General features: G+C 36.9%; 1 protein-coding gene across 1 annotated transcript; it reads right to left on the bottom strand.

The window, feature by feature from the left end:
• Positions 1-1,864: 1,864 nt before the first annotated feature.
• LOC145659587 (choline transporter-like protein 4) lies at positions 1,865-20,126 on the bottom strand. The gene is made up of 15 exons (XM_081722389.1): positions 20,078-20,126; positions 18,100-18,169; positions 17,163-17,275; positions 16,781-16,903; positions 16,519-16,618; positions 16,126-16,218; positions 15,820-15,922; positions 15,282-15,541; positions 15,032-15,126; positions 14,842-14,945; positions 14,501-14,574; positions 14,172-14,242; positions 13,962-14,056; positions 13,645-13,729; positions 1,865-1,995 (listed from the first exon to the last, which is right to left on the bottom strand). Exons 1-15 carry the CDS (start codon positions 20,124-20,126, stop codon positions 1,865-1,867), a joined length of 1,566 nt encoding a protein of 521 aa, XP_081578515.1.
• Positions 20,127-25,617: the final 5,491 nt, after the last annotated feature.

Genomic DNA, 25,617 nt, shown 5'->3' on the forward strand with positions numbered 1-25,617 from the left:
GCCTATACGCTTAAACTGTCCAAGGTTACTGTGCTTTTAACGTACTAAAAAAAGCTAAACAAATAATAAAATCATCTTTACATAATAATGTAACCTTAGGCTTGTCACCAAGATATAACCTGAGGCTAAATGACACGCACCCCGTCCCCTCCCAAAACTACGTCTATGCGACTGACAAATAATTTTTTGACAATTCTGAAAAAAACTTTAAAGTCTGTAATGTATGCCAGAATAAATGAATGCTCCCAACTCCAATTTTTATCAGGAAGGACATGGACCCTGATTGATTGTTTATTTGAGATAAATAAAAGTCTGCAGTCAGTCTGCGCTTAAAAGAAGACTCTCCCGCCCCCAATCGAGTAACACTTATAGTACATTTTACCGTCATTCATCGTCGAATCACAGGACGATCGCCGTGTGATTCGTCTGTTCGTCTGTCACTCAGAGCTGATCCATTTCTTCGTGTGTTATTGATGAATTTGTGTGTCAATCTGTGTGAAACTAAACAATAAACAATCATGAAATCATTACGGCGTTCCCTTCACGTCGGATACATTTCCAAAAATGTTGTAAAACAAGTTTACAGCTGCTGAAGTTGCAGCAGTTTTGGAAAATAGCGGCGAAGGTAACGGAGCTTTAGAGCCTGAGGGTTTGATTCCTTTGATGAAGAAGAATACAAAAATAAAAGATATCAATGGCTAAATTTATATGATTTTACAATGTTGCTAACGAAACAACAGTGGATTAAGATAGCTACTATATATACTGCTTCTGTGAAAAATTAATGAAATTGATTTCTGATACACTTAGCACAGTAAAAATAATACAGTAAAGTACAGTGGGAAAACAAATCACACACACACACACACACACACACACACACACACACACACACACACACACACATATATATATATAATTATTGTCAAAGGTTTGTTTTTAAGCATGACAACAAAGAAAGTAATGCTTTCTGAAATTAACTTAAATTTCTTCTTTCATTCCAACAGATGAGAGGTTATTTTAGCCTTTGACTGAAGATAAGGCACATGCACTACACAAATTTTACTTCCTCAGCTCTAGTATATTTGTAGAGAAAGACAGAGTGTGTGTTTGTGTGTATGCATGTGTGTATCTGTCTCACATCTGTGGCCCTTTCATGCTCGGCAATCGGGCCTTCTACCAGAGGTCTGGCAGTTTTAGCTTTGCTGCTCCCAGGTTTGCACTCTTGTGGACTGAGATTGACAATGTCATTCTTGAGATCTGTTGAAGCTACTCCTCGAGCTTAGGAGTCACTGCCCCAGGTTCCCCTATCACCACTGGGACAACCTTGATGCTAACCCTCCACATTCTCTCTTCTTTCAGTCCCTGGTATTTTTGCAATTTCTCATATTGCTTCCTTTAGATGTTTCTATCACCACTACTGTTTTCTCTATCTTGTCCACTGTCTCAAGCATGACTACTGCAACAGCATATACCAGTTTCTTGGTTCCAGTTACACTGGTTACTGGTAATGTGCATATTGCAGCTTCATATCTGTTAGCACACTGTCTGATGACAACCAGTGACATCACTCGTCAACTTTCTGGAATTTCCAGAGCGACATTTTTGGGGTTTTTCCTTCAATTTACTTCAGTGAACATGTTATTTTAGTTTTAATTTACATGTGCATTTATTGTAGTATCTAAGATAATGTGAACTCTTTAGGGAGGTCTATTAGGTGGTGCTTGGCCTTTAAACCTATGACAACAAAGGAGACATTCTTATTTTTGTGACATGCTTTAAGATCTCGCCTATGGTAACTTTACCCTGGTAGAAGTATTCTATTGACTTTTTCAGCCATCAGCAGTAAGTCGTAGTCAGTGTCTCATTGACAGTCTTTGTGCTGCCTGTACAGGATGAAGCCCAATGACTTGCTAGAAGAGGTGCAGCTGCCTGTCCAACATTTTTCCTTCCGGAGCCCCGTCCTAAGCTCCGCCCCCACACTTCCAGAGGTGGCTGCAGAGCACAGCCAATCCAAGGACAGTTCCAAGTCCAATGTGTGAACAGCACACGCTTACACAGTGCCACTTTCGTACCCGTCCCGTTTGCTTCCATCTGGGATGACCGCAAATATTTAGCCAAATCACTTGAACCACTCTTCATTAAAAACATCAAATATAAAAGACAAATGCTCAGTACTGTCCAGACCCAACAAGTGCCTGACATATTCATTATCTAAAAATCCAGTGGACAAGCAAAAAAATTAGAATGCCAAATCTGAAGTGCCAAAATGTGCCTCTTACCTGCTGTCACATACTGTCAGTATGTATTAGGACCAGAAATCTTGTATACTGTTTGCTTAATTGAATCTCATGTGAAGTCCCTTGTAGCCAAACTAACATTTGGACACAGCAAATTCAACACTAACTGCCCTGATTCTTTTATACGTTTAGATTTTTTAATTATTATTATTATTTTTTTGACATGTTTCAGTTAAAGACATGTTTCATTGAAAGAAAAAAAAATAATGTAGAAAGCAACTACGTTGGAACTACATCTCAAGAATTCGAAGATGTCTACACAAAGTCCTACTCAAATGCTTTACAGTGTTGCCAAATATACACTGCTTTGATTTTCACTGATATTTTGAACATCAGTGACCAAAGGCAGTTACTGTGGGACCAAAATCATACTGTGTACTGTGGCATTTTATGTATGTTGTCCATAATCTGTATTTAATTTTGTTTTGGTGTCAGTTATGGCCAGAGAAATCCAAAACCCAGTTCCTTTCACTGACCTCTGCAGAATACCTCTGTGTGTAAGTCTGGTGAAGAGATGTTGAAATGAGGTGTGGTGTGATACAGATAGTAAATGGAGAATCTAGAAAAGCACAATAGTTGGTTAGGTAGCACATTTTAGCACATTTTTTCTTGTAAATATTGATGAAGTATCACTGGAAAGGTCTTCGAACTGGAACAGAGCCCTAGCATTCCCCAATTCAGTTTCAGTGGTTCAAGGGAACAACCAAGCGGCTCTTGTTATTTAGTGCTACACCTTGTTTACATCTGAAATTTACATCAAGGTTCTTAAACGTGGCTCTCTATTTTGGATTCTGTTCATTTTAGGTGAACTGATCAGAAGGGAAACACCTTTATGCTGGGTAAAATTTTAAAATTGTGTTACATGCTGGAAATTAAAGTTCACATCCATATCCAAGTTGTAAATACAATTCACAAGCTGAAGCCAGCTATATCTTAGTGCACAGTACAACTAGCCACAGTGATATTAACTATTTGAATTCTTTCAAAACAGATGAATATATGGCTTTGTTCTTATAATTCAGTTTCTACCTTATTGTCATTTAAATTAGCCATTGATATTGCTGACAATTTGTTTTTTTTGCAGCATTGTAATTGTTTTATATATATAATGACTATCCATTACAGACCATAAGGTTCCTTTTTTTTGTAAGAAGATACAATTAACGACTGGTAGAGACTGAGGATCAAACTTGTCCAAACAGGATTGTAATATAAGCATTCACATGGGGTTTTGTCACAATGTCCTTCACCATAGTATTTTTGCATTTTTCTTATTGCTGTTTTATGTTACATTAATAAATTATACATATATTTACATTTCTACTGTGAATCTTTTAAAGGTGGGCTGGCCATTGTAATGTCTCGTTTGTTTGGCCTAGGCCAAAAACTATTTTTGTGTTGGTTTTACTCTCATTTAACATTTTCAGCATTGGAAACAAAATGACTTTGTTGCATTTGGTGTTGATATCATTATGGTAGGCTTCAGTGGATGTACTAGTGTATATGTTAACAATTAGATGCACACCACCAGCTGTCCTAAATCTTTGTGTTAAATATTTTACAGTGATACAAATGACCTAGATCCCTTCTAGAGTTCCAGTTATTACTGGCAACTATACCTTTGTCTTTAATTGCAAACCTGTCTTAATTGATTGGTATTAATCCTTATGAGAGAAAATCCAACCAGAAATGAAATATATTGGTTTAAAGTGAAAGTAATGAATGATGTACTGTACATTTTTAGTGCTGAGAACCAGTCTGTATAAACCATTTGAACTGGATATTTTTTCAAGGCATTGTCTTCTGTAAAAATTGCATTATGTGAAAATCAAAATTACTCTAAGCCTGTTCAGAATGGTGCATGTATTGGTCATAACGGGCCATGTGGATGAGCTTATGACTTCATACGTGTGAAAAAAGAAAGGAAAATAGATTTCTGGGATTTTATATTCTTATTGTTTTTTTATGAACTGTTGTATCACATCATAAATGTATTCTATATGTTGTAAACGTTCACATATTTCATATATAAAATAGTATTCAGTTAATAAAGTAAGAACATTTGCATTTAGCTCAGTCATTCTTACTAGTTTGTATACTCTCTATTATACTCAGAAATAAAAAAATAATATCGTAGCATACCATGGAATGTGATCTTTTATGCATAATCAGGAGTTAGCAAAGAACTAAAACTTCTCATATACCCCAAATTTAGGCACAAGCGTACTCCTACTCAGTGTTTGCCAGAACATCCAGTGTGTGTCTGCTGTTTGGTCAAAACCAAATCAGTCCTGATAGAGGCCCCGTCAGCTGTCTTCTGAACATTACAGTAGCGATCAGAATGCTGAGCAGTTTTACAGCAACAAACAAAAAAAGACTAACATAAATGCTTGTTTGGTTTATTTATGAAAAGTATGGAAAAGGATGTGGTCGAAAGCTGTCTTTTTTTTAAGGCTCTTTAGGACTTATTGAGGATTCGCCACAGAGACCCGGACATGTAGTATGGTCTCAGCATGGTGCCCTCATTACGCTCCAGATCCTCCACTAGAGGAGACAAAAACATTACAGTGGAAGTGAAAACAATATAGTCCTGTTGATTGGAAAATATAGTAGCTTAAGACTGAAATGTGAGCTAATATTGTTTTTTAAAATTCTACTCTCTCTGAAGTAAAGGGACTGGACCATGCAAGCTTTCAACTGTGTGCCCAGTGTCATGAACTGGTGGAATGAGTGTATGTGTGTGTGTGTGTGTGTGTGTGTGTGTGTGTGTCTGTGTGTGTGTGTGTGTGAGTGTGTGTGTGGCTTACAGAAGCAGAGAAAAAGGGTGTCCACACACATGCTGTACACACTGAAGAAGCCCTGAGCGATCAAGTAAGCTCCCGCCATCACCGTCTAAAAAACAGCAGTAGTAGATATACACGCTGGGCCGTCAGTACTATAACAGGCACTGCTCTACAGAATAAATGTGTAAATCCTGGTTATTTACAAAGTGACTTTACAGTTGCTGTCATTAAACCCATTTATACAGTGTACTGAATATGCTGATGTTTTGATCTCACACAGAAGCAAGTGTCAGCACTTGAGTTTGTTCTGAGGTTATCCGACAGTGGAGGCAATACATACGATAACGGGCAACCAGTAGTAATGCAGCAGCTGAATCTGGAAATTGTCATCTGGCAGCCTGATTCTCCCAGAGAAGAAGAAAGCCAGCAGACCTTACAGGGAATGTAGAAAACCCCCAGAGTTACCTTTCAAAGTGTGTTGTACCTTTTAAATGTGATGAAGTGTAGTATGGGTAACATACACATGACTTCACACTGTATTTCTCACCCACTAATCCGACCACCAGCACCATGCTGAAAAACAGCAGTGTGTCTGTAACACATTCCAACACCACCACCCTGTGGACAGAGGGACATGGTTAAAGACAGCGTGCTAAACTTGAGCTAGAACAATGAAACACATAAAAATGACTGATCAAAGTAGCCCTTTCTTGGCACTCATATTAAAAATATGTATATAAATTATTTTCACATAAGTATGTACTATTAAATTCCTCCATTTAATATTTTTTATATCAAAATATAATTAGTCAAAATATAACTAGTCAAAATATAATTAGAGATGTCTTGAATTAGCATTATGTCTACTCAAACTGTAATTAGAGATGTCTTGAATTAGCATTATGTCAACTCAAACTGTAATTAACAATATCTTGAATTAGCATTATGTCTACTCAAACTGTAATTAGAGATGTCTTGAATTAGCATTATGTCTACTCAAACTTTATTTAGAGATATCTTGAATTAGTATTATGTCAAATCACTTGAACCACTCTTCATGAAAAACATCAAATATAAAAGAAAAATGCTCAGTTCTGTCCAGACCCAACAAGTGCCTGACATATTCATTATCTAAAAATCCAGTGGACAAGCAAAAAAATTAGAATGCCAAATCTGAAGTGCCAAAATGTGCCTCTTACCTGCTGTCACATACTGTCAGTATGTATTAGCACCAGAAATCTTGTATACTGTTTGCTTAAGATGCTTGGTAACTGAGCACATGCTATTCTTATCTGAGCATGCCAAGTAACTTATTGGTGTGGTAGTTAAGTAATTTAAAAATGTTTTAGCTTCAAACATGTAATGGAAAGTCTGCGCAGCCCTTTGACATGTTAGACAGAGAAATGACAATGATTAATTTGGGAAAATATCAGGAAATATAATTAATATATTACAAAATATAGTAATTTCTATATCCTGAAGTGTGTGGTATCATCTAATTGAATCTCATGTGAAGTCCCTTGTAGCCAAACTAACATTTGGACACAGCAAATTCAACACTAACTGCCCTGATTCTTTCATACGTTTAGTTTTTTTTATTATTATTATTTTTTTTTGACGTTTCAGTTAAAGACATGTTTCAGTGAAAGAAAAAAAAATAATGTAGAGAGCAACTACGTCGGAAGTACATCTCAAGATTTCGAAGCTGTCTACACAAAGTCCTACTCAAATGCTTTACAGTGTTGCCAAATATACACTGCTTTGATTTTCAATGATATTTTGAACAACAGTGACCAAAGGCAGTTACTGTGGGACCAAAATCATACTGTGTACTGTTGCATTTTATGTATGTTGTCCATAATCAGTATTTAATTTTGTTTTGGTGTCAGTTATGGCCAGAGAAATCCAAAACCCAGTTCCTTTCACTGACCTCTGCAGAATACCTCTGTGTGTAAGTCTGGTGAAGAGATGTTGAAATGAGGTTTGGTGTGATCCAGATAGTAAATGGAGAATCTAGAAAAGCACAATAGTTGGTTAGGTAGCACATTTTAGCACATTTTTTCTTGTAAATATTGATGAAGTATCACTGGAAAGGTCTTCACACTGGAACAGAGCCCTAGCATTCCCCAATTCAGTTTCAGTGGTTCAAGGGAACAACCAAGCGGCTCTTGTTATTTAGTGCTACACCTTGTTTACATCTGAAATTTACATCAAGGTTCTTAAATGTGGCTCTCTATTTTGGATTCTGTTCATTTTAAGTGAACTGATCAGTGGGGAAACACCTTTATGCTGGGTAAAATTTTAAAATTGTGTTACATACTGGAAATTAAAGTTCACATCCATATCCAAGTTAGAAATACAATTCACAAGCTGAAGCTAACTATATCTTAGTGCACAGTATAACTAGCCACAGTGATATTAACTATTTTTAATTCTTTCAAAACAGATGAATATATGGCTTTGTTCTTATAATTCAGTTTCTACCTTATTGTCATATAAAATAGCCATTGATATTGCTGACAATTTCTTTTTTTTTTTTTGCAGCATTGTAATTGCTTTATATATATAATGACTATCCATTACAGACCACAAGGTTCCTTTTTTTTTTATAAGAAGATACAATTAACCACTGGTAGAGACTGAGGATCAAACTTGTCCAAACAGGATTGTAATATTAGCATTCACAAGGTGTTTTGTCACAATGTCCTTCACCATAGTATTTTTGCATTTTTCTCATTGCTGTTTTATGTTACATTAATAAATTAAACATATATTTACATTTCTACTATGAATCTTTTAAAGGGGGGCTGGCCATTGTAATGTCTCGTTTGTTTGGCCTAGGCCAAAAACTATTTTTCTGTTGGTTTTACTCTCATTTAACATTTTCAGCATTGGAAACAAAATGGCTCTGTTGCATTTGGTGTTGATATCATTATGGTAGGCTTTAGTGGATGTACTAGTGTATATGTTAACAAATAGATGCACACCACCAGCTGTCCTAAATATTTGTGTTAAATATTTTACACTGATACAAATGAGCTAGATCCCTTCTAAAGTTCCAGTTATTACTGGCAACTATACCTTTGTCTTTAATTGAAAACCTGTCTTAATTGATTGGTATTAATCCTTATGAGAGAAAATCCAACCAGAAATGAAATATATTGGTTTAAAGTGAAAGTAATGAATGATGTACTGTACATTTTTAGTGCTGAGAACCAGTCTGTATAAATCATTTGAACTGGACATTTTTTCAAGGCATTGTCTTCTATAAAAATTGCATTGTGTGAAAATCAAAATTACTCTAAGCCTTTTCAGAATAGTGCATGTACTGGTCATAACGGGCCATGTGGATAAGTTTATGCCTTCATACGTGTGAAAAAAGAATGGAAAATAGATTTCTGGGATTTTATATTCTTATTGTTTTTTTATCAACTGTTGTATCACATCATAAATGTATTCTATATGTTGTAAACGTTCACATATTTCATATATAAAATAGTATTCAGTTAATAAAGTAAGAACATTTGCATTTAGCTCAGTCATTCTTATTAGTTCGTATACTCTCTATTATACTCAGAAATAAAAAAAATAATATCATAGCATACCATGGAATGTGATCTTTTATGCATAATCAGGAGTTGGCAAAGAACTAAAACTTCTCATATACCCCACATTTAGGCACAAGCTTACTCCTACTCAATGTTTGCCAGAACATCCAGTGTGTGTCTGCTGTTTGGTCAAAACCAAATCAGTCCTGAAAGAGGCCCCGTCAGCTGTCTTCTGAACATTACAGTAGCGATCAGAATGCTGAGCAGTTTTACAGTAACAAACAAAAAAAGACTAACATAAATGCTTGTTTGGTTTATTTATGAAAAGTGTGGAAAAGGATGTGGTCGAAAGCTGTCTTTTTTTAAGGCTCTTTAGGACTTATTGAGGATTCGCCACAGAGACCCGGACATGTAGTATGGTCTCAGCATGGTGCCCTCATTACGCTCCAGATCCTCCACTAGAGGAGACAAAAACATTACAGAGGAAGTGAAAACAATGTAGTCCTGTTGATTGGAATATATAGTAGCTTAAGACTGAAGTGTGAGCTAATAATGTTTTTTTTAATTCTACTCTCTCTGCAGTAAAGGGACTGGACCATGCAAGCTTTCAACTGTGTGTGCCCAGTGTCATGAACTGGTGGAATGAGTGTGTGTGTGTTTGTGTGTGTGTGTGTGTGTGTGTTTGTGTATGTGTGTGTGTGTGTGTGTGTGTGTGTGTGTGTGTGTGTGTGTGTGTAGCTTACAGAAGCAGAGAAAAAGGCTGTCCACACACATGCTGTACACACTGAAGAAGCCCTGAGCGATCAAGTAAGCTCCCGCCATAACCGTCTAAAAAAACAGCAGTAGTAGATATACACGTTGGGCCGTCAGTACTATAACAGGCACTGCTCTACAGAATAAATGTGTAAATCCTGGTTATTTACAAAGTGACTTTACAATTGCTGTCATTAAATCCTTTGATATCTAAAGAAAGAACCATTTATACAGTGTACTGAATATGCTGATGTTTTGATCTCACACAGAAGCAAGTGTCAGCACTTGAGTTTGTTCTGAGGTTATCCGACAGTGGAGGCAATACATACGATAACGGGCAACCAGTAGTAATGCAGCAGCTGAATCTGGAAATTGTCATCTGGCAGCCTGATTCTCCCAGAGAAGAAGAAGAAAGCCAGCAGACCTTACAGGGAATGTAGAAAACCCCCAGAGTTACCTTTCAAAGTGTGTTGTACCTTTTAAATGTGATGAAGTGTAGTATGGGTAACATACACATGACTTCACACTGTATTTCTCACCCACTAATCCGACCACCAGCACCATGCTGAAAAACAGCAGTGTGTCTGTAACACATTCCAACACCACCACCCTGTGGACAGAGGGGCATGGTCAAAGACAGCGTGCTAAACTTGAGCTAGAACAATGAAACACATAAAAATGACTGATCAAAGTAGCCCTTTCTTGGCACTCATATTAAAAAATATGTATACAAATTATTTTCACATAAGTATGTACTATTAAATTCCTCCACTTAATATTTTTTAAATCAAAATATAATTGTCAAAATATAACTAGTCAAAATATAATTAGAGATGTCTTGAATTAGCATTATGTCTACTCAAACTAATTAGAGATGTCTTGAATTAGCATTATGTCTACTCAAACTGTAATTAACAATATCTTGAATTAGCATTATGTCTACTCAAACTGTAATTAGAGATGTCTTGAATTAGCATTATGTCTACTCAAACTGTATTTAGAGATATCTTGAATTAGCATTATGTCAAATCACTTGAACCACTCTTCATGAAAAACATCAAATATAAAAGAAAAATGCTCAGTTCTGTCCAGACCCAACAAGTGCCTGACATATTCATTATCTAAAAATCCAGTGGACAAGCAAAAAAATTAGAATGCCAAATCTGAAGTGCCAAAATGTGCCTCTTACCTGCTGTCACATACTGTCAGTATGTATTAGCACCAGAAATCTTGTATACTGTTTGCTTAAGATGCTTGGTAACTGAGCACATGCTATTCTTATCTGAGCATGCCAAGTAACTTATTGGTATGGTAGTTAAGTAATTTAAAAATGTTTTAGCTTCAAACATGTAATGGAAAGTCTGCGCAGGCCTTTGACATGTTACACAGAGAAATGACAATGATTAATTTGGGAAAATATCAGGAAATATAATTAATATATTACAAAATATAGTAATTTCTATATCCTGAAGTGTGTGGTATCATCTAATTGAATCTCATGTGCAGTCCCTTGTAGCCAAACTAACATTTGGACACAGCAAATTCAACACTAACTGACCTGATTCTTTCATACGTTTAGTTTTTTTCATTATTATTATTATTTTTTTTGACGTTTCAGTTAAAGACATGTTTCAGTGAAAGAAACAAAAATAATGTAGAGAGCAACTACGTCGGAAGTACATCTCAAGATTTCGAAGCTGTCTACACAAAGTCCTACTCAAATGCTTTACAGTGTTACCAGATATACACTGCTTTGATTTTCAATGATATTTTGAACAACAGTGACCAAAGGCAGTTACTGTGGGACCAAAATCATACTGTGTACTGTGGCATTTTATGTATGTTGTCCATAATCAGTATTTAATTTTGTTTTGGTGTCAGTTATGGCCAGAGAAATCCAAAACCCAGTTCCTTTCACTGACCTCTGCAGAATACCTCTGTGTGTAAGTCTGGTGAAGAGATGTTGAAATGAGGTGTGGTGTGATCCAGATAGTAAATGGAGAATCTAGAAAAGCACAATAGTTGGTTAGGTAGCACATTTTAGCACATTTTTTTTTGTAAATATTGATGAAGTATCACTGGAAAGGTCTTCACACTGGAACAGAGCCCTAGCATTCCCCAATTCAGTTTCAGTGGTTCAAGGGAACAACCAAGCGGCTCTTGTTATTTAGTGCTACACCTTGTTTACATCTGAAATTTACATCAAGGTTCTTAAACGTGGCTCTCTATTTTGGATTCTGTTCATTTTAGGTGAACTGATCAGAAGGGAAACACCTTTATGCTGAGTAAAATTTTAAAATTGTGTTACATGCTGGAAATTAAAGTTCACATCCATATACAAGTTATAAATACAATTCACAAGCTGAAGCTAACTATATCTTAGTGCACAGTATAACTAGCCACAGTGATATTAACTATTTTAATTCTTTCAAAACAGATGAATATATGGCTTTGTTCTTATAATTCAGTTTCTACCTTATTGTCATTTAAAATAACCATTGATATTGCTGACAATTTGTTTTTTTTTTGCAGCATTGTAATTGTTTTTTATATATAATGACTATCAATTACAGACCACAAGGTTCCTTTTTTTTTGAATAAGAAGATACAATTAACCACTGGTAGAGACTGAGGATCAAACTTGTCCAAACAGGATTGTAATATTAGCATTCACAAGGTGTTTTGTCACAATGTCCTTCACCATAGTATTTTTGCATTTTTCTCATTGCTGTTTTATGTTACATTAATAAATTAAACATATATTTACATTTCTACTATGAATCTTTTAAAGGTGGGCTGGCCATTGTAATGTCTCGTTTGTTTGGCCTAGGCCAAAAACTATTTTTCTGTTGGTTTCACTCTCATTTAACATTTTCAGCATTGGAAACAAAATTACTTTGTTGCATTTGGTGTTGATATCATTATGGTAGGCTTTAGTGGATGTACTAGTGTAAATGTTAACAAATAGATGCACACCACCAGCTGTCCTAAATCTGTGTTAAATATTTTACAGTGATACAAATGAGCTAGATCCCTTCTAAAGTTCCAGTTATTACTGGCAACTATACCTTTGTCTTTAATTGAAAACCTGTCTTAATTAATTGGTATTAATCCTTATGAGAGAAAATCCAACCAGAAATGAAATATATTGGTTTAAAGTGAAAGTAATGAATGATGTACTGTACATTTTTAGTGCTGAGAACCAGTCTGTATAAACCATTTGAACTGGACATTTTTTCAAGGCATTGTCTTCTGTAAAAATTGCATTGTGTGAAAATCAAAATTACTCTAAGCCTGTTCAGAATAGTGCATGTATTGGTCATAACGGGCCATGTGGATAAGCTTATGACTTCATACGTGTGAAAAAAGAAAGGAAAACAGATTTCTGGGATTTTATATTCTTATTGTTTTTTTATGAACTGTTGTATCACATCATAAATGTATTCTATATGTTGTAAACGTTCACATATTTCATATATAAAATAGTATTCAGTTAATAAAGTAAGAACATTTGCATTTAGCTCAGTCATTCTTACTAGTTTGTATACTCTCTATTATACTCTGAAATAAAAAAATAATATCGTAGCATACCATGGAATGTGATCTTTTATGCATAATCAGGAGTTGGCAAAGAACTAAAACTTCTCATATACCCCAAATTTAGGCACAAGCGTCCTCCTACTCAGTGTTTGCCAGAACATCCAGTGTGTGTCTGCTGTTTGGTCAAAACCAAATCAGTCCTGATAGAGGCCCCGTCAGCTGTCTTCTGAACATTACAGTAGCGATCAGAATGCTGAGCAGTTTTACAGCAACAAACAAAAAAAGACTAACATAAATGCTTGTTTGGTTTATTTATGAAAAGTATGGAAAAGGATGTGGTCGAAAGCTGTCTTTTTTTTAAGGCTCTTTAGGACTTATTGAGGATTCGCCACAGAGACCCGGACATGTAGTATGGTCTCAGCATGGTGCCCTCATTACGCTCCAGATCCTCCACTAGAGGAGACAAAAACATTACAGTGGAAGTGAAAACAATGTAGTCCTGTTGATTGGAATATATAGTAGCTTAAGACTGAAATGTGAGCTAATAATGTTTTTTAAAATTCTACTCTCTCTGAAGTAAAGGGACTGGACCATGCAAGCTTTCAACTGTGTGCCCAGTGTCATGAACTAGTGGAATGAGTGTATGTGTGTGTGTATGTGTATGTGTGTGTGTGTGTGTGTGTGTGTGTGTGTGTGTGTGTGAGTGTGTGTGTGGCTTACAGAAGCAGAGAACAAGGGTGTCCACACACATGCTGTACACACTGAAGAAGCCCTGAGCGATCAAGTAAGCTCCTGCCATCACCGTCTAAAAAAACAGCAGTAGTAGATATACACGTTGGGCCGTCAGTACTATAACAGGCACTGCTCTACAGAATAAATGTGTAAATCCTGGTTATTTATAAAGTGACTTTACAGTTGCTGTCATTAAACCCATTTATACAGTGTACTGAATATGCTGATGTTTTGATCTCACACAGAAGCAAGTGTCAGCACTTGAGTTTGTTCTGAGGTTATCCGACAGTGGAGGCAATACATACGATAACGGGCAACCAGTAGTAATGCAGCAGCTGAATCTGGAAATTGTCATCTGGCAGCCTGATTCTCCCAGAGAAGAAGAAGAAAGCCAGCAGACCTTACAGGGAATGTAGAAAACCCCCAGAGTTACCTTTTAAAGTGTGTTGTACCTTTTAAATGTGATGAAGTGTAGTATGGGTAACATACACATGACTTCACACTGTATTTCTCACCCACTAATCCGACCACCAGCACCTTGCCGGAAAACAGCAGTGTGTCTGTAACACAGTCCAACACCACCACCCTGTGGACAGAGGGACATGGTCAAGGACAGCGTGCTAAACTTGAGCTAGAACAATTGGTACTCATATTAAAAATATGTATACAAATTATTTTCACATGAGTATGTACTGATAAATTCCTCCAGTTAATATTTTTGCCTTCAAAACAAGGAAATGGAAGTAATTTGTTCCACAACAGCAACATTAAATCATTCACATTCACACACAACCCCATACGTTCAATAATATGTACGAAACATCTCCTCTGTCTGAGGACTTACCGGTTAATATTTCTCCTCAAGAGCATATAAGCATTCTTGCCAGACACATGGAAATTGTTTCCATGTATAGCAATCTGTATATTATCAACCACAAACAGCATGTTGAGTCAGATTGTACACTCCGTAAATTTCACTAGTCATATGGACACAATTACATACTTTGATGCTATTACCACAAAGTGAAAAAAAAACCATATCATACTAATATACACCATACAGTTTTTCATTTAGTTTTTATCTAATACTCATACTAACGCTAGACAACCGATCACTGAAGACACATAAAAACAGTTATTTCAGCATCGATCATTTTTTTGTGTGCAGCTGGATATGAGACACACCATGATATAGGTGTTTCTGTGGAAGAACTTGAGGAATTTATCCAGGAACCAAAAGCAGCATTTGAGGGACATCATCACAAACTGACAACAGAAATTCCGGCAGTCTGTGGAGTAGACAATTGTGTCACATTACAGTTACAGACAGGAGAAAGCAGGACTAAGGTCATGAAGGTTTTATATATATTGTTACCTCTGAACCTATGGTCAAGATATTCCAGTAACATCCGAGGGACCTGGAATATGGTAAGGATGACAGCACCCAATGCTAAAGAGCCGACATGACACCTTGAAAAAAAGCAGTTTAGTAGACTTTAGAGGTGGGGAGCAGTTAGGACTCTGTACTAGGTTAGTAGTCACCAAACCAAGGGAATGTACTTTCGGGTGTGGCTGATATCAAAGCAATCGGAGCGGAGCAGGGATGAAACACGAGTGCTATGTACCCTAGTGTCCGGATGAAGGCTTGTAAGAGAGGGTACGGGGGAATGTCTGCTGGTTTACTGAAGGCCCAGTAGAAGGATGCGAAGGTACCGGCTAGTGTACACTGGCCCAGGGCGATGATGAAGTTCACGCACCAGAGGAAAGCCAGCAAATTATAGATCTGCAGGTAGGGTGCGATCCTTGAGAACAAGTCCGTGTCATCGTATTTAAAAAACACACAGCGCACAGATGGACAATCAGGATGGAGAGAAGCACTGAATTCCTGAAAAGAAACAAGAAGAAGACAACAACAACAGTATAAATAAAAGGAAAGAGATGTGAAATGAATCATTACCAGGCTATTGGAACATGTCAGTAATCTGAATGCATCTAAAATAAGTCATTGTGAAGTATGAATATCATATGAATATCATATACATTCACCATATTATGTCTGTATGAAGCTGCAAATAGCAAAATGTGAATGTTATACTATATATTTGAAAGGGAACAATATTACAGTTTGGGTTTATAGTGTGTGGGTGTATGTAGGCGACTGACCTTGGGAATGCAAATCTCTGAGCCTGTGATAGAACTACAGTTGGCTATGGAGGAGTTGAGAGCAGCGACATGGTATACAGGAGCACCTGATGTGGCCAAATACCTGAGGGCAGTAATGGTCAAGGACACAGCCTAACACACACACTCTACACACAAAATACTGACACAAGCACATTTTCAACAACAAACTACCAATACAATCCAAGCTACAGCACTAATTCAGTGGCGAGGACAGATATACAGTTACTGCCTTGCTTTGTTAGCAGGAAGTGAAGGTAGGTGAGAAGAGGAAGTGGCAGAGGATACAGGCTAGTGATTCCCCAGTAGGCCATGCTTATCACCACCAGCAGGAACGTCACCAAGGGGTAAGCCAGTGTGGTCGTCACACAACTCACCGCCCTACACACAGCACAGAGCACAAAAGGCCTCATGTAGCCTTAAGAGCACAAGAGAGCCTTTATACAGGCTGCCCCCGCGAAGTGGCTTTATATGAGTAATAATGTAGGAATGCCGAGTGCACTGATTTAAAGAAAAATGTTAATGGGTTTCTTGTATCCAAGGTGATTTTCTGTTTATAAACAACAGCAACAACAACAAAAACAAGAAGGACATAGCAGATGGCTGACATTTGTTTAAAGAAATGCTGGCAATGGATATATTTACTACCGCCTATGTGTCTGAAGGCCTAAAAAGCTCTACCTGTTGGACTCTTTGATCAGTGCCAATGCAACAGATATTCTCCTCCCCCGATGTGTCAGGAAGAGTAAAATTACGAATTCCAAAAGACACAGGCTCACCACTGCCACATAAACACAAACACACAAAAATCATTCACATACAGCAACAGTATAAACCAAAGCCATGCATCCATTCTTAGAAAAATTCCTTTCTTTACAACATGTTTGTTTCTACTTTATATACTGTCAATACATGTCTTGTGAGAAAATCTGATAGCCCTTACAGAAGAACAGCCACGTCTCTTTCACTTGAAGGTAGACAGAGAATTCTGAATTATAAGTAATGTCACCGAGGGTGAGTTTGGAGTGTCTGTAGTGGTTATATTCCCGGTAACAGTAGTAGATACCTGAGAAAGACAGAGTAGACAGCTTACATCCTCATTCACTAATCTAACCCCCTGCAATTTGTCTTTAAAATTAAGGGTCCCATGCAGAGTTCATACACTATAGGGCAGCAAATCAGTGCCAGTCATAGAACCATCCACAGTAATTTGGTATTTTCCTTGTTTCAGTGCAGCAGGAGACCATTCATGAAGGGCTTAATTATTACCCAGTGAGCTGGTCGCTAATGGCAGGTATGTTAAAACATGTATTGTACAGGCTTACCATACGCTGCAGCTACGAGCACTCCCACGATGAGAGCCAACAGTAGCACGAACATCAGATATCTCATAAGCAGGAGGAACATGAGGCTAACAACCATAGCAACCACCAGACCTCTGAGAGAGAGAGAGAGAGAGAGAGAGAGAGAGAGAGAGAGAGAGAGAGAGAAAAATATTTACTTAAAATGCATACAGAAAGTTTCAAATTTGTTGTGTATTACTCATCTTAAAATTGATTTAACTATTTTTCCTCATCAATCTAGATAAAATACTCCTCAACAAGAAAACAAACATTGGTTTTTATAATGTTTTGTACATTTATTTAAAATAAAAGTCTGAAATACTGCATTAACATACATATTGAGGTCTGTTGTTAAGACACTTTTTATTGAGCTCTGTTGAATCCTACTTCTATCAATGGTCCCTGTAATTTTTTTTAAACTTCATTAGGGTTCACCTGTGCTTCACTGAATTGACTGAACATAATCAGGGAAGGCAGAAATCTGTCTGTTTATGGACTCACAGTTCATAGTGTCTGAGTGAAAGCCAAGTCATGAAGTTCAGAGAATTGTGTCAAGAATTGTGTCAAGACACAGATCAGGGGAAGGTTACAAGAAATATTCTGCAGCTTGGAAACTGCCCAAGATCACAGTAGCTTCCATCATTCTCCAATAGAAGAAGTTTGAAACCACAAACAGTCTCCCTAGATCTCGCTGGCCAGTATTATATGTAGTATTGTATTGCATATAGTATTGTATTCTATGCAGATTGATGAAGGAAAATCAACTGAAATCTTTCTGTATATATATATATATACACACACACACACACACACACACACACACACACACACACACACACACACACACAGAGACACACACACACACACACACACTATACAATGTCTGGGTGTAATACAATCTTGTATAAAACTAACTTACATTAATATCCAATACCATGATGTAGCAAAATCCTCAAAAATCCGTAACCCCACTGACTTAAAGTTGAATCCTGAAACAAGAGAGCTGCAAGCAAAAAATACTGGTCAGCAAAAGCAGCTTATAGATCAACACCAACCATCCATGCATATGTGTGTGTGAGTGTGTGTGAAGGATTACTCCATAGCACTCTTTATGTGCTTGACTGTTTCATCTACGGAAGCGAATCCAGGGAGAGAGAAGTCTGGAGGAACGTCCTGTAGTTCAAAGCTAGGCAGGCATTTCCCTAGTGCTGAGGGGAGAGAGACACAGAGAAACAGAAAAATAATATGACTTTAAAAATGAAACCTACTGACTTATGATGGCGGTAAATGCACAGTCCTGGTGGTTTGGTTATGTTTTAGTGCATAGCATAGTCAAACTGTTACAAAACAGGATGGACAAATAGACAGGTAGTTGTAAAGGTAATCCTGCTGTCTGTACCTGGTTTACTTGGGGTGTAGAAATACGGACAAAGCTCTTGATTGAGGATGTCTTGAACACTCTGTAGTAGAAATGCATGTGAAAATCTCATTAACATACTGAATCCTATGTATGTGTGATTGGCTTAACCAATGAATTAATTCCATCTACTTGGAACAAAGGGTTGCATATTGCAAAGACTTCTGATATGACAGATTCTGTTCTGTCAAGGGGGTGGTGAGGATTTATTTGCCAGCGATAAAGTTGGTTACATTGCTCATTTGCAGTGTGAGGTTTTACCATTGTGGTTTGGGCAAGGTCAAGTCTAGGATCACAATACTGCTGCTGAAAGAAGTCTTTAGGTAGGGCATCTGGGGCATACGCCTCTGGGGGCAACTTCCAGAACTCCGAAGGGCATTTTTTAACACAGACCTGCAAGCCAATGCACAAACACACAGAGTGAAGGAGATCTTATTTGAGCAGCTAAACACAGTGTTGCTTTTCATATTTATATCTACACTTCATTGTTCATTGCATGATACAGAAAAAGGCTCCTAAGCCAAGCAACAAAAAGATACCCAAGCCCCCAGACTTACAAACTTGCATTCACATACTACATAATAAACTGTTTTGTAATAAATGAGTCTCATGTGCAGATTTCTAATAGGCTACATTCAAACGTGTTCAGCCTCTGTACAATTTCAACAGGAAATCTTTGTGGAAATCTCACTTGAGTGGTTGGACACTGGAGACCCTCTAGAGTGGCATCCATTTCTGTGGTTGCTCTGGCACACTTCAGAACGTCAAAGTAGAGGACATTTGGTTTGTCACTGAAACACAAGAGGATGCTGGAAACAAATGCAGCTTGACACATGAATATTAGCCAATTAAAGAAACAATTTTTATTCAGTTTTTTGAGCATGTGTATCAGGCTTCAGTGGTGTAGTCACACCATTACTCCCCTAAATGTTCTTTCTTCTAGGGTGAGTTTGATTGGGGTAAACAATAAACTCCGTAGTGTTGTGACACTCCTAGACCTGAGTTTGGACCCTTTGTTTTAGAGGCAATCATTAAACATGTGTGATTTGATTGGGTCCACTTGTTGCTGTGAATTGCCAATCATGAAAATATTTAACCTAAAATCTAACCCATCTTGCACTGTTGCTCTTTAATGTATCCACATGATTTGAACCTGCACAGCTCCACTGTAATGCTAGTTCTACTCATTTGAGAGAATATTGACAGTGTTCCTTACATACTGAGTGTGCTGTTTTGGTATTCCTGTGAAGACATAAATACTAATCCAGTATGTGAGGGACTTACAAATTGACTCCAGATCCACAGAACATCCCAGTGGAATTCCGGGGCAACAGGACATGACGAGGGTCTCCATACAACAAAGCTGTGTTACAACCTCTGTTAGAAGGATATCTCACAAGCCATACATGTGTAAAAGACCTTTCTTATAAGCCCAGAATAATCATTTTTCCATGAAAGTGTAGTTGGAAATGTTTCTTACCCAGGATGCCAATAAGCATATAGCTGACAATGGCAGCCACAAAAGCCATACAGCAGATAATGTCTGTACAACTCCTGAAGAAAAACAAGAAGTATTGCTACACACTTGTATCATTTCAATTATGTAATAAAGTTATTTAGCTAAGTCAAATGACTTTCAAATAAGTTTTAGTAGATCTATGGCCTTCATATATTTCTTGTATAGAGCTAATAACAGACATTCTGTGATCCATGATGTGTGTGCTTTAAATAGTTTACTAAAGTCAACTGATATGAAGGAGTAAATGGGAGGAACATTGAGAGATTTAAGGACTCACCTCTTGCTAACTGGTCCCCTGAAAAAAGGCTCATATGGGAAAGGTTCCCCTGAGAACATAGAATATAATGAGTTTAAACCTATGAAAAACATACATTCAGTCAGGTGTGTCTGAACTTTTGACTGGTACTCTATATTTTGTCTAACACATTTTATATACAGTTACATATTTTTATGACACCTTCTGTACACATATGCTTTTGATCTGATACATAGTTACAGATCGTACACTACATGAATGTTTTTAATATGAAATAGACCTAGCAAGTATGTAAGAGCTATTATAATTTTAACATGAAATGTACATGATAGTTTTGTACAATGTTTATTTGTTAACCATTGCATATGGCGTATGGGTTTCTCATAAAATCTTTGGCATATGGATGGATATATCTGAAAAAACAAACAAACAAACAAAAAAAAAACACCTCACCATTATAATGCGGTTTCCTGACCATCGTACTCTTCCTCCTTGCACTTTCGATCACACAGAGTCCGCAATGTGTAATGTTACAGTAAAAAATATTCTTACATATGATACTCTGTTCTTATGACGCACACATTCCAGGTTATGGACACATTGTGACGTGTGAAGTCACAGCACGTTCTCATTCTCAGCTCATCAACAAAGGCATCTTGGTCGCGAGCACCTGCCTTCCATGCTGTGCGATGCTCACACTCTGCTTGCTATGTCATGCGTCGGATATTTAGGCCTATACGCTTAAACTGTCCAAGGTTACTGTGCTTTTAACGTACTAAAAAAAGCTAAACAAATAATAAAATAATCTTTACATAATAATGTAACCTTAGGCTTGTCACCAAGATATAACCTGAGGCTAAATGACACGCACCCCGTCCCCTCCCAAAACTACGTCTATGCGACTGACAAATAATTTTTTGACAATTCTGAAAAAAACTTTAAAGTCTGTAATGTATGCCAGAATAAATGAATGCTCCCAACTCCAATTTTTATCAGGAAGGACATGGACCCTGATTGATTGTTTATTTGAGATAAATAAAAGTCTGCAGTCAGTCTGCGCTTAAAAGAAGACTCTCCCGCCCCCAATCGAGTAACACTTTTAGTACATTTTACCGTCATTCATCGTCGAATCACAGGACGATCGCCGTGTGATTCGTCTGTTCGTCTGTCACTCAGAGCTGATCCATTTCTACGTGTGTTATTGATGAATTTGTGTGTCAATCTGTGTGAAACTAAACAATAAACAATCATGAAATCATTACGGCGTTCCCTTCACGTCGGATACATTTCCAAAAATGTTGTAAAACAAGTTTACAGCTGCTGAAGTTGCAGCAGTTTTGGAAAATAGCGGCGAAGGTAACGGAGCTTTAGAGCCTGAGGGTTTGATTCCTTTGATGAAGAAGAATACAAAAATAAAAGATATCGATGGCTAAATTTATATGATTTTACAATGTTGCTAACGAAACAACAGTGGATTAAGATAGCTACTATATATACTGCTTCTGTGAAAAATTAATGAAATTGATTTCTGATACACTTAGCACAGTAAAAATAATACAGTAAAGTACAGTGGGAAAACAAATCACACACACGCACACACACACACACACACACACACACACACACACACACATATATATATATATATATATATATATATATATATATATATATATATATATATATATATAATAAATAAATTATATATATATATATATATATATATATATATATATATATATATATATATATATATATATATATATATATAATTATTGTCAAAGGTTTGTTTTTAAGCATGACAACAAAGAACGTAATGCTTTCTGAAATTAACTTAAATTTCTTCTTTCATTCCAACAGATGAGAGGTTATTTTAGCCTTTGACTGAAGATAAGGCACATGCACTACACAAATTTTACTTCCTCAGCTCTAGTATATTTGTAGAGAAAGACAAAGAGAGAGTGTGTGTTTGTGTGTATGCATGTGTGTATCTGTCTCACATCTGTGGCCCTTTCATGCTCGCCAATCGGGCCTTCTACCAGAGGTCTGGAAGTTTTAGCTTTGCTGCTCCCAGGATTGCACTCTTGTGGACTGAGATTGACAATGTCATTCTTGAGATCTGTTGAAGCTACTCCTCGAGCTTAGGAGTCACTGCCCCAGGTTCCCCTATCACCACTGGGACAACCTTGATGCTAACCCTCCACATTCTCTCTTCTTTCAGTCCCTGGTATTTTTGCAATTTCTCATATTGCTTCCTTTAGATGTTTCTATCACCACTACTGTTTTCTCTATCTTGTCCACTGTCTCAAGCATGACTACTGCAACAGCATATACCAGTTTCTTGGTTCCAGTTACACTGGTTACTGGTAATGTGCATATTGCAGCTTCATATCTGTTAGCACACTGTCTGATGACAACCAGTGACATCACTCGTCAACTTTCTGGAATTTCCAGAGCGACATTTTTTGGGTTTTTCCTTCAATTTACTTCAGTGAACATGTTATTTTAGTTTTAATTTACATGTGCATTTTTTGTAGTATCTAAGATAATGTGAACTCTTTAGGGAGGTCTATTAGGTGGTGCTTGGCCTTTAAACCTATGACAACAAAGGAGACATTCTTATTATTGTGACATGCTTTAAGATCTCACCTATGGTAACTTTACCCTGGTAGAAGTATGCCATCGACTTTTTCAACCATCAGCAGTAAGTAGTAGTCAGTGTCTCATTGACAGTCTTTGTGCTGCCTGTACAGGATGAAGCCCAATGACTTGCTAGAAGAGGTGCAGCTGCCTGTCCAACATTTTTCCTTCCGGAGCCCCGTCCTAAGCTCCGCCCCCACACTTCCAGAGGTGGCTGCAGAGCACAGCCAATCCAAGGACAGTTCCAAGTCCAATGTGTGAACAGCACACGCTTACACAGTGCCACTTTCGTACCCGTCCCGTTTGCTTCCATCTGGGATGACCGCAAATATTTAGCCAAATCACTTGAACCACTCTTCATTAAAAACATCAAATATAAAAGACAAATGCTCAGTATTGTCCAGACCCAACAAGTGCCTGACATATTCATTATCTAAAAATCCAGTGGACAAGCAAAAAAATTAGAATGCCAAATCTGAAGTGCCAAAATGTGCCTCTTACCTGCTGTCACATACTGTCAGTATGTATTAGGACCAGAAATCTTGTATACTGTTTGCTTAATTGAATCTCATGTGAAGTCCCTTGTAGCCAAACTAACATTTGGACACAGCAAATTCAACACTAAATGCTTTACAGTGTTGCCAGATATACACTCCTTTGATTTTCAATGATATTTTGAACAACAGTGACCAAAGGCAGTTACTGTGGGACCAAAATCATACTGTGTACTGTGGCATTTTATGTATGTTGTCCATAATCAGTATTTAATTTTGTTTTGGTGTCAGTTATGGCCAGAGAAATCCAAAACCCAGTTCCTTTCACTGACCTCTGCAGAATACCTCTGTGTGTAAGTCTGGTGAAGAGATGTTGAAATGAGGTTTGGTGTGATCCAGATAGTAAATTGAGAATCTAGAAAAGCACAATAGTTGGTTAGGTAGCACATTTTAGCACATTTTTTCTTGTAAATATTGATGAAGTATCACTGGAAAGGTCTTCACACTGGAACAGAGCCCTAGCATTCCCCAATTCAGTTTCAGTGGTTCAAGGGAACAACCAAGCGGCTCTTGTTATTTAGTGCTACTCCTTGTTTACATCTGAAATTTACATCAAGGTTCTTAAACGTGGCTCTCTATTTTGGATTCTGTTCATTTTAGGTGAACTGATCAGTGGGGAAACACCTTTATGCTGGGTAAAATTTTAAAATTGTGTTACATGCTGGAAATTAAAGTTCACATCCATATCCAAGTTATAAATACAATTCACAAGCTGAAGCTAACTATATCTTAGTGCACAGTATAACTAGCCACAGTGATATTAACTATTTTTAATTCTTTCAAAACAGATGAATATATGGCTTTGTTCTTATAATTCAGTTTCTACCTTATTGTCATATAAAATAGCCATTGATATTGCTGACAATTTCTTTTTTTTTTTTTGCAGCATTGTAATTGTTTTATATATATAATGACTATCCATTACAGACCACAAGGTTCCTTTTTTTTATAAGAAGATACAATTAACCACTGGTAGAGACTGAGGATCAAACTTGTCCAAACAGGATTGTAATATTAGCATTCACAAGGTGTTTTGTCACAATGTCCTTCACCATAGTATTTTTGCATTTTTCTCATTGCTGTTTTATGTTACATTAATAAATTAAACATATATTTACATTTCTACTATGAATCTTTTAAAGGTGGGCTGGCTATTGTAATGTCTCGTTTGTTTGGCCTAGGCCAAAAACTATTTTTCTGTTGGTTTTACTCTCATTTAACATTTTCAGCATTGGAAACAAAATGGCTCTGTTGCATTTGGTGTTGATATCATTATGGTAGGCTTTAGTAGATGTACTAGTGTATATGTTAACAAATAGATGCACACCACCAGCTGTCCTAAATATTTGTGTTAAATATTTTACACTGATACAAATGACCTAGATCCCTTCTAAAGTTCCAGTTATTACTGGCAACTATACCTTTGTCTTTAATTGAAAACCTGTCTTAATTGATTGGTATTAATCCTTATGAGAGAAAATCCAACCAGAAATGAAATATATTGGTTTAAAGTGAAAGTAATGAATGATGTACTGTACATTTTTAGTGCTGAGACCAGTCTGTATAAACCATTTGAACTGGACATTTTTTCAAGGCATTGTCTTCTGTAAAAATTGCATTGTGTGAAAATCAAAATTACTCTAAGCCTGTTCAGAATGGTGCATGTATTGGTCATAACGGGCCATGTGGATGAGCTTATGACTTCATACGTGTGAAAAAAGAAAGGAAAACAGATTTCTGGGATTTTATATTCTTATTGTTTTTTTATCAACTGTTGTATCACATCATAAATGTATTCTATATGTTGTAAACGTTCACATATTTCATATATAAAATAGTATTCAGTTAATAAACTAAGAACATTTGCATTTAGCTCAGTCATTCTTACTAGTTTGTATACTCTCTATTATACTCAGAAATAAAAAAATAATATCGTAGCATACCATGGAATGTGATCTTTTATGCATAATCAGGAGTTAGCAAAGAACTAAAACTTCTCATATACCCCAAATTTAGGCACAAGCTTACTCCTACTCAGTGTTTGCCAGAAC

This window comes from Electrophorus electricus, chromosome 1 (genome assembly GCF_041902795.1).
Source record: "Electrophorus electricus isolate QZ-2024a chromosome 1, ASM4190279v1, whole genome shotgun sequence".
In the NCBI taxonomy this organism is placed as follows: Eukaryota; Metazoa; Chordata; class Actinopteri; order Gymnotiformes; family Gymnotidae; genus Electrophorus; species Electrophorus electricus.